The 10,626-nt window shown below is 41.7% G+C and overlaps 1 protein-coding gene and 1 long non-coding RNA gene across 5 annotated transcripts; both read right to left on the bottom strand.

The window, feature by feature from the left end:
• Positions 1-1,636: 1,636 nt before the first annotated feature.
• On the bottom strand, positions 1,637-3,862 carry LOC139435240 (THAP domain-containing protein 6-like). 3 transcript variants are annotated; one of them, XR_011644528.1, is made up of 5 exons: positions 3,670-3,862; positions 3,201-3,393; positions 2,948-3,082; positions 2,025-2,151; positions 1,637-1,942 (listed from the first exon to the last, which is right to left on the bottom strand). XR_011644528.1 is itself a non-coding variant. In XM_071205683.1 (4 exons), exons 1-4 carry the CDS (start codon positions 3,747-3,749, stop codon positions 2,277-2,279), a joined length of 585 nt encoding a protein of 194 aa, XP_071061784.1. In that variant the 5' UTR covers positions 3,750-3,862; the 3' UTR covers positions 2,171-2,276. The 3 variants fall into 3 exon arrangements, 1 of the variants encoding a protein (XP_071061784.1); XR_011644524.1 differs by lacking the exons at positions 1,637-1,942; positions 2,025-2,151 and adding an exon at positions 2,171-2,474; XM_071205683.1 differs by lacking the exons at positions 1,637-1,942; positions 2,025-2,151 and adding an exon at positions 2,171-2,474 and having other exon boundaries at positions 2,948-3,061.
• Positions 3,863-6,323: 2,461 nt separating this feature from the next.
• LOC139435236 (uncharacterized) lies at positions 6,324-8,145 on the bottom strand. Of its 2 annotated transcripts, none has more exons than XR_011644522.1 (4): positions 7,953-8,145; positions 7,484-7,676; positions 7,232-7,366; positions 6,324-6,443 (listed from the first exon to the last, which is right to left on the bottom strand). It is a non-coding gene; the product is annotated as an uncharacterized lncRNA (long non-coding RNA). The 2 variants fall into 2 exon arrangements; XR_011644521.1 differs by lacking the exon at positions 6,324-6,443 and adding an exon at positions 6,693-6,767.
• Positions 8,146-10,626: the final 2,481 nt, after the last annotated feature.

The raw sequence follows: 10,626 nt of genomic DNA, 5'->3' as shown, positions 1-10,626 counted from the left end.
ATCCTGGCCCTGAAACCAGTCACCTGGCTGAGTGTGGGTTGGGTCAGGGTGTGGTTCCTTGCACTCGGAGTCGGGCTAACGTCCACGCTAGCTGCTACATGCTTTGCATTTAGGTGATACTTTAGGCTTGATGTGCTGCGGTGATATGCACATTCTTTTTTGCATAATTTGCACACAACCGTGCTCTTGTCGACGCTTCCACCCGTCCGTTTTTTAAAACAAAATGTCCCATCCACGGGGCCGACCAAAGCGGTCTCATCAGCTTGTTCGTTCATGTTTGACTATTGTTCACCGTGGTTTGTTGTTGTTTGAAGTCCCATGCTGAAGTCATGAACGTTAGTTGGTGCTCCAGTATAATCGGTACGCCTGAAACTCATCCAGTGAGAAACGTTCCGCTGTGCAAAAATAAGTGCGATTAAAATGCGTTAATTTTTTTAACGCGTTAATTTTTGTGTAATTAATTAATCGTAATTAACGCGTTAAAGTCCCGGCCCTACTATATACATATAATGCAAAACACTTATTTTTTAAAATGCACACACACACACACACATGTTTTATTAAAGCAAAAGACACTGTGTAGCGGAGGTTAATGTAACGTTAGTTTAATATGCTGGTTAAATGCAACAACTTTTCGGTTTCACCGGTAGGATTTCTACGGTCTTGGTCATGCTGACTCATATGACTCAAATGACTCGTATGATCCGGATCTCTTCAATGATTGACTCAGAAGACTCCGAGTCCATAAAATGATCCGGATTTGCCATCTCTAGCTGCTTCGTGGATGCATTTCCGGCAACAGAGATGTTTCAAAGACTCGTGACGCACGGCCGGTGTAGGCATAGACATATAAAGAGTAGACGCCGCATCGACCGCTGCTGCCTATTGGCGCTGACGAGCCGTGGGGCCGCCATCTTGGACCGGTCACCCGCTCCACTCAGTGTAATCTGTCTGGCAGGCGCAATGAAGTGTCAGCGCATTTTATCAATCATAACTCGCTGAATACAAAACTGATTTTCACGGGGGGGGGGGGGGTTTCTGCGTATTTTAATATTCATAGTAGGCTTAACAGCAATAGAATATTCTGGTATTTGATAGCCTATGTTATGTATGATAGGTATTTTGCAAAAGACACACGATATATAATATATACACACACACACACATAAAAAAACACTAATGGTCTATATATGATAGAGAAGCATATTGTGTAGGCCTATACTCAGCTATTTTAATAAGTTGAAAAATGAAGAAACAATAATACATTATACATAGACAGAAGTTATATATCAGTAAAAATGAATATCTGTCATAAAAAATGAAAATGTACTTCTACATCTATCTATATAAAAAATGTAAATGTTCAAGTTAAACACAAGAACATGACACCACCCCGCCCAAACCATATTTACACAAAGTTGCTCATGACACCCGAATGCCCCGTGCATGCGGCTCCTCCAAAGCATGACTGAGAACCTCTTTCTCATATCTTTGTCTTTGGGAAACCATCAAAATAAAAACGGGAGATTTGAGAGTCAACACAAAAACATTTTAAGAAGGAGGTCAAGCTTATTTTCTTCCTTCTTCTTCCTAGATAGATTAGATTAGATTTTAGATTTAGATTAGGACCCTTTGTGTTTCAGGTGACAAAGACTTCGTCAGGTAATATGCAATGGGAGCCTTCCAATGTCCGTGTAGGCCAACCACCATGAACACAAGAGCCTCAGTAGCAGCATCGGTCTCATTGTTTCCATCACCCATGTCTACAAAAGCAGACATTGACTGGTTATGTGGATTATATTGCACATGTTTTCTGATGGCCATGTCATCCAACATGAGTGAAACACATCCATATTTAGCCTGGTCGTCCTGGCATCTTCTCTCCAGCATATCCAGCATCATCTTGTTCAGGCCAGGCTTGCCATCCACCGAACACAGCCACCTGTAAAAAAATTGAGAAGTAGCTATTTAAGGTACTTGCAACCGTAATTTCCAAAAATGAAATTGAACAACATTAAGACTACCTTTTTGTTGTAGTCTCTCTGAGGTATTTGTATGCCTTTGGACCATGTAGATGGAGTGTGAGGGCACATTCTCTGTGGTCCTTGGAGTACTCATGGCCCTGCTTTGCCTTCAAGTCTATTTGAAGATCTGAAATTGTATGAGAAAAAATTAATAAGTCCCCTTCATATAATAACAAAGGAGTTTAATAAAGAGTGTAAGAGTAAGATGTACATGAATCTCAAAGTGCTACTTTCATCTTCCCTGAGTAGAAATCAAGCCTCTTTGAGTTCTTCATTAATGAGGTTCTTTTCCCTCAAATCCCCCAAAAGAGTCCTCACTGTGGTCTCTGCCCTCTTTTCTCTAGCCATGGCATTCTTCCTCTCTCGCTCTCCACTCTCCACTCTTGCTAAAGCTTCATTGAGTCTGGCCTTAAGAGCAGTAGGAGAAGCAGGCGAGACATAGCGATGATCCTAGTAGAAAGAGGGATGAACATGGTTTGAGTGATGTTTCACTTCACACACAACACTTTGACACAACTAGAGTATGGCCCACATTCTTTCTTATAGTCATCACCTGTCAAAGCCACTGCCAGCATCGTGTGTGTGTGTGTGTGTGTGTGTGTGTGTGTGTGTGTGTGTGGTGTGTGTGTGTGTGTGTGTGTGTGTGTGTGTGTGTGTGTGTGTGTGTGTGTGTGTGTGTGTGTGTGTGTGTGTGTGTGTGTGTGTGTGTGTGTGTGTGTGTGTGTGTGTGTGTGTGTGTGTGTGTGTGTGTGTGTGTGTGTGTGTGTGTGTGTGTGTGTGTCCAGGAATGCATGTTCAACATGTCTTCAATTGTGTGTGTATGTGTTTATTTGTGAGTGTGTTTAATATGAGTGGCAACAAACAAGAGAGATTTTACTTTGTCTAGGACCATTATGAATGATGTTGAAAATAGAAATACTCACATCATTAGGCTGAGGTTGTGAGTGTGAGGTTGAAGCTTCTGGGTCGTCCTGAGGGGCCACAGACAGGCTCTCTTCAGCTTTTCTGGAAGTAGACGTAGTCCTGCCCTTTTCCGGCTAAAATGAAAAAGCAGAATACTTGACACACACACACACACACACACACGCACACACACACGTATGTCACCCTGCCCTGTTATTGATAATAGAATATTTACATGTATGAATGCCATTAGCTTTATGATGATACACCTACTGTTTGGAGGTGAACCGGGAAGCTGAAGATGGAGGGAATAACACCATCTCTGAGTCGGACAATCTGTCCTGTCCTGTCAAACTCGTCCTGCTTACAATGCTCACTGCAAATCACGGATGACTCGCTTGCAGTGAACCCTTCCCTCCTCAAAGCAACTTCCCACTTCTTTCTCATATCTTTGTCTTTGGGAAACCTTCAAAATAAAAACGGGAGATTTGAAAGTCAACACAAAAACATTTTAAGAAGGAGGTCAAGCTTATTTTCTTCCTTCTTCTTCCTAGATAGATTAGATTAGATGTTACTGTATTCATCCCACAACGGGGACATTCACTTGTTACAGCAGCGATTTATAAAGTCTCAGTTGGCCATGGACATAATGTTTGCTGGCTACGATTTCGCTGGCGGACATCAATACAGTACAATAATATTCTATTTACAAAATACAACCAATTATAATGTTGAATCTTACTTGTGAAAAGTAATCCCCCGACCCCTGTTCGCAATCGTCCGCCGATTTGCACAGCAATATGCTGCACAGTGCTCTGGCATCTTGAAACCTCTGCTGTCTATGGGTAGAATGTCTGTAGGATGACCGGTCCAAGATGGCGGCCGTATTTCTTGCGCCCCAGCAGCCAATGCGGCGTCTACTCTTTATATGTCTATGGGTGTAGGCATAGACATATAAAGAGTAGACGCCGCATCGACCGCTGCTGCCTATTGGCGCTGACGAGCCGTGGGGCCGCCATCTTGGACCGGTCACCCGCTCCACTCAGTGTAATCTGTCTGGCAGGCGCAATGAAGTGTCAGCGCATTTTATCAATCATAACTAGGGTTGGGTACCAACATTTCGATTCCAACGGCATCATTTAGAAATGTGAATTTCGGTTCCGCTTTTCGATTCCTGAGGAAATGTTTCTCGCCTCTCTCCGTAGCCTACTGCATGACTGCAGCGGGGCGGGAAATGTAGCGTTGTACCTACACTTCCTACAGTGTAACCTGAGACCAGGGCCGGCCCGTCGCACTGGCGTTATAAATGTTCGCCTAGGGCGCCAGATCTGTGGAGGCGCTGCGCTGACAGCTCTGGGAGGGAAAACAAATGTTTTGACCGTTGGTGCTCATCCTAATTGTTGGCCTTGATGTAACAACATTCATAATTAAGTAAATGTAACACCCTTTTCATCCCGGTTACACTTTTCATTTGCCCTGTACGATGGGCGCTGCAAGTGATGAAAATGGGGGATGTTGGCTTATCTGGCACCCGCAGCTCACAGCCAACGTGCGAGGGAGCTAGGGAGAAACGGAGGGTGCACTGGAACCGGCGCTGTTGTTATCTCAGTGGGTCTCAAACGTTTTGATCACAATTTACGTAAACACATATTTCCAAGGCACTCCTTTATAATTATTGGGATAAAACAGGTTTGAAATCATTCCAATGTATACTATAGGACAGTAAACCAGAAATATCGTTTAAACTGGAGAGATGAAAAAATAGCATTAAATAAAATAGTAAAATAAGATATGAATGAACAACAAAAATAAAATGCATTACATGTAGGCTATTTGTTATTTAATTATTCAAATGTAAACCGATCTTTTTCATATGGGTGTTTAGAGTTGTACCCCCTAGATCTAGTCTCTAGTAATTCTGCGTGTGCACCAGATTGAAGCATTTTACTTCAAAATGTTCAAACATTTCTTCCCGGTATGCCTGAGAGGCAGATATGCTTGTTTTTCTCAACAAGAACTGTTTTTAAAAGTTGGACTGTTGCACTGTTGTAGCTTCAGTGGTTCTCAGGTTAAAGTTACATAGCAGTGAATATAAACAGACTGATTAATGTGAATATTACTTTAAACTAACCTGTGTAAAAGTTTCTCGAATAAATGTAATTTTTTTGGTGGAAGAAGCATGTATCATTTTTTTACCCTGCCCCTCAAAGAATCGGAATCGAGAACCGTTAAGAACCGGAATCGAAAAGTAGAATCGGAATCGGAATCGGAATCGTGGAAATTCAAACGATACCCAACCCTAATCATAACTCGCTGAATACAAAACTGATTTTCACGGGGGGGGGGGGGGGGGGGGGGGGGGTTCTGCAAACGTCATATATGTAGGCATGATACCGGACACATGATTCGGCGTATTTTAATATTCATAGTAGGCTTAACAGCAATAGAATATTCTGGTATTTGATAGCCTATATTATGTATGATAGGTATTTTGCAAAAGACACACGATATATAATATATACACACACACACATAAAAAAACACTAATGGTCTATATATGATAGAGAAGCATATTGTGTAGGCCTATACTCAGCTATTTTAATAAGTTGAAAAATGAAGAAACAATAATACATTATACATAGACAGAAGTTATATATCAGTAAAAATGAATATCTATGTCATAAAAAATGAAAATGTACTTCTACATCTATATAAAAAATGTAAATGTTCAAGTTAAACACAAGAACATGACACCACCCCGCCCAAACCATATTTACACAAAGTTGCTCATGACACCCGAATGCCCCGTGCATGCGGCTCCTCCAAAGCATGACTGAGAACCTCTTTCTCATATCTTTGTCTTTGGGAAACCATCAAAATAAAAACGGGAGATTTGAGAGTCAACACAAAAACATTTTAAGAAGGAGGTCAAGCTTATTTTCTTCCTTCTTCTTCCTAGATAGATTAGATTAGATTTTAGATTTAGATTAGGACCCTTTGTGTTTCAGGTGACAAAGACTTCGTCAGGTAATATGCAATGGGAGCCTTCCAATGTCCGTGTAGGCCAACCACCATGAACACAAGAGCCTCAGTAGCAGCATCGGTCTCATTGTTTCCATCACCCATGTCTACAAAAGCAGACATTGACTGGTTATGTGGATTATATTGCACATGTTTTCTGATGGCCATGTCATCCAACATGAGTGAAACACATCCATATTTAGCCTGGTCGTCCTGGCATCTTCTCTCCAGCATATCCAGCATCATCTTGTTCAGGCCAGGCTTGCCATCCACCGAACACAGCCACCTGTAAAAAAATTGAGAAGTAGCTATTTAAGGTACTTGCAACCGTAATTTCCAAAAATGAAATTGAACAACATTAAGACTACCTTTTTGTTGTAGTCTCTCTGAGGTATTTGTATGCCTTTGGACCATGTAGATGGAGTGTGAGGGCACATTCTCTGTGGTCCTTGGAGTACTCATGGCCCTGCTTTGCCTTCAAGTCTATTTGAAGATCTGAAATTGTATGAGAAAAAATTAATAAGTCCCCTTCATATAATAACAAAGGAGTTTAATAAAGAGTGTAAGAGTAAGATGTACATGAATCTCAAAGTGCTACTTTCATCTTCCCTGAGTAGAAATCAAGCCTCTTTGAGTTCTTCATTAATGAGGTTCTTTTCCCTCAAATCCCCCAAAAGAGTCCTCACTGTGGTCTCTGCCCTCTTTTCTCTAGCCATGGCATTCTTCCTCTCTCGCTCGCTGACTCTCCACTCTTGCTAAAGCTTCATTGAGTCTGGCCTTAAGAGCAGTAGGAGAAGCAGGCGAGACATAGCTATGATCCTAGTAGAAAGAGGGATGAACATGGTTTGAGTGATGTTTCACTTCACACACACACTTTGACACAACTAGAGTATGGCCCACATTCTTTCTTATAGTCATCACCTGTCAAAGCCACTGCCAGCATCATGCGTGTGTGTGTGTGTGTGTGTGTGTGTGTGTGTGTGTGTGTGTGTGTGTGTGTGTGTGTGTGTGTGTGTGTGTGTGTGTGTGTGTGTGTGTGTGTGTGTGTGTGTGTGTGTGTGTGTGTGTGTGTGTGTGTGTGTGTGTGTGTGTGTGTGTGTGTGTGTGTGTGTGTGTGTGTGTGTGTGTGTGTGCCAGGAATGCATGTTCAACATGTCTTCAATTGTGTGTGTATGTGTTTATTTGTGAGTGTGTTTAATATGAGTGGCAACAAACAACAAACAAGAGAGATTTTACTTTGTCTAGGACCATTATGATATGATGTTGAAAATAGAAATACTCACATCATTAGGCTGAGGTTGTGAGTGTGAGGTTGAAGCTTCTGGGTCGTCCTGAGGGGCCACAGACAGGCTCTCTTCAGCTTTTCTGGAAGTAGACGTAGTCCTGCCCTTTTCCGGCTAAAATGAAAAAGCAGAATACTTGACACACACACACACACACACACACGCACACACACACGTATGTCACCCTGCCCTGTTATTGATAATAGAATATTTACATGTATGAATGCCATTAGCTTATGATGATACACCTACTGTTTGGAGGTGAACCGGGAAGCTGAAGATGGAGGGAATAACACCATCTCTGAGTCGGACAATCTGTCCTGTCCTGTCAAACTCGTCCTGCTTACAATGCTCACTGCAAATCACGGATGACTCGCTTGCAGTGAACCCTTCCCTCCTCAAAGCAACTTCCCACTTCTTTCTCATATCTTTGTCTTTGGGAAACCTTCAAAATAAAAACGGGAGATTTGAGAGTCAACACAAAAACATTTTAAGAAGGAGGTCAAGCTTATTTTCTTCCTTCTTCTTCCTAGATAGATTAGATTAGATGTTACTGTATTCATCCCACAACGGGGACATTCACTTGTTACAGCAGCGATTTATAAAGTCTCAGTTGGCCATGGACATAATGTTTGCTGGCTACGATTTCGCTGGCGGACATCAATACAGTACAATAATATTCTATTTACAAAATACAACCAATTATAATGTTGAATCTTACTTGTGAAAAGTAATCCCCCGACCCCTGTTCGCAATCGTCCGCCGATTTGCACAGCAATATGCTGCACAGTGCTCTGGCATCTTGAAACCTCTGCTGTCTATGGGTAGAATGTCTGTAGGATGACCGGTCCAAGATGGCGGCCGTATTTCTTGCGCCCCAGCAGCCAATGCGGCGTCTACTCTTTATATGTCTATGGGTGTAGGCATAGACATATAAAGAGTAGACGCCGCATCGACCGCTGCTGCCTATTGGCGCTGACGAGCCGTGGGGCCGCCATCTTGGACCGGTCACCCGCTCCACTCAGTGTAATCTGTCTGGCAGGCGCAATGAAGTGTCAGCGCATTTTATCAATCATAACTAGGGTTGGGTACCAACATTTCGATTCCAACGGCATCATTTAGAAATGTGAATTTCGGTTCCGCTTTTCGATTCCTGAGGAAATGTTTCTCGCCTCTCTCCGTAGCCTACTGCATGACTGCAGCGGGGCGGGAAATGTAGCGTTGTACCTACACTTCCTACAGTGTAACCTGAGACCAGGGCCGGCCCGTCGCACTGGCGTTATAAATGTTCGCCTAGGGCGCCAGATCTGTGGAGGCGCTGCGCTGACAGCTCTGGGAGGGAAAACAAATGTTTTGACCGTTGGTGCTCATCCTAATTGTTGGCCTTGATGTAACAACATTCATAATTAAGTAAATGTAACACCCTTTTCATCCCGGTTACACTTTTCATTTGCCCTGTACGATGGGCGCTGCAAGTGATGAAAATGGGGGATGTTGGCTTATCTGGCACCCGCAGCTCACAGCCAACGTGCGAGGGAGCTAGGGAGAAACGGAGGGTGCACTGGAACCGGCGCTGTTGTTATCTCAGTGGGTCTCAAACGTTTTGATCACAATTTACGTAAACACATATTTCCAAGGCACTCCTTTATAATTATTGGGATAAAACAGGTTTGAAATCATTCCAATGTATACTATAGGACAGTAAACCAGAAATATCGTTTAAACTGGAGAGATGAAAAAATAGCATTAAATAAAATAGTAAAATAAGATATGAATGAACAACAAAAATAAAATGCATTACATGTAGGCTATTTGTTATTTAATTATTCAAATGTAAACCGATCTTTTTCATATGGGTGTTTAGAGTTGTACCCCCTAGATCTAGTCTCTAGTAATTCTGCGTGTGCACCAGATTGAAGCATTTTACTTCAAAATGTTCAAACATTTCTTCCCGGTATGCCTGAGAGGCAGATATGCTTGTTTTTCTCAACAAGAACTGTTTTTAAAAGTTGGACTGTTGCACTGTTGTAGCTTCAGTGGTTCTCAGGTTAAAGTTACATAGCAGTGAATATAAACAGACTGATTAATGTGAATATTACTTTAAACTAACCTGTGTAAAAGTTTCTCGAATAAATGTAATTTTTTTGGTGGAAGAAGCATGTATCATTTTTTTACCCTGCCCCTCAAAGAATCGGAATCGAGAACCGTTAAGAACCGGAATCGAAAAGTAGAATCGGAATCGGAATCGGAATCGTGGAAATTCAAACGATACCCAACCCTAATCATAACTCGCTGAATACAAAACTGATTTTCACGGGGGGGGGGGGGGTTCTGCAAACGTCATATATGTAGGCATGATACCGGACACATGATTCGGCGTATTTTAATATTCATAGTAGGCTTAACAGCAATAGAATATTCTGGTATTTGATAGCCTATATTATGTATGATAGGTATTTTGCAAAAGACACACGATATATAATATATACACACACACACATAAAAAAACACTAATGGTCTATATATGATAGAGAAGCATATTGTGTAGGCCTATACTCAGCTATTTTAATAAGTTGAAAAATGAAGAAACAATAATACATTATACATAGACAGAAGTTATATATCAGTAAAAATGAATATCTATGTCATAAAAAATGAAAATGTACTTCTACATCTATATAAAAAATGTAAATGTTCAAGTTAAACACAAGAACATGACACCACCCCGCCCAAACCATATTTACACAAAGTTGCTCATGACACCCGAATGCCCCGTGCATGCGGCTCCTCCAAAGCATGACTGAGAACCTCTTTCTCATATCTTTGTCTTTGGGAAACCATCAAAATAAAAACGGGAGATTTGAGAGTCAACACAAAAACATTTTAAGAAGGAGGTCAAGCTTATTTTCTTCCTTCTTCTTCCTAGATAGATTAGATTAGATTTTAGATTTAGATTAGGACTCTTTGTGTTTCAGGTGACAAAGACTTCGTCAGGTAATATGCAATGGGAGCCTTCCAATGTCCGTGTAGGCCAACCACCATGAACACAAGAGCCTCAGTAGCAGCATCGGTCTCATTGTTTCCATCACCCATGTCTACAAAAGCAGACATTGACTGGTTATGTGGATTATATTGCACATGTTTTCTGATGGCCATGTCATCCAACATGAGTGAAACACATCCATATTTAGCCTGGTCGTCCTGGCATCTTCTCTCCAGCATATCCAGCATCATCTTGTTCAGGCCAGGCTTGCCATCCACCGAACACAGCCACCTGTAAAAAATTGAGAAGTAGCTATTTAAGGTACTTGCAACCGTAATTTCCAAAAATGAAATTGAACAACATTAAGACTACCTTTTTGTTGTAGTCTCTCTGAGGTATTTGTATGCCTTTG

Source organism: Pseudochaenichthys georgianus, chromosome 2 (genome assembly GCF_902827115.2).
Source record: "Pseudochaenichthys georgianus chromosome 2, fPseGeo1.2, whole genome shotgun sequence".
NCBI lineage: Eukaryota > Metazoa > Chordata > Actinopteri > Perciformes > Channichthyidae > Pseudochaenichthys > Pseudochaenichthys georgianus.
Note: the sequence above shows the minus strand (reverse complement) of the source record. Positions and strands in the feature narration are given on the sequence as shown.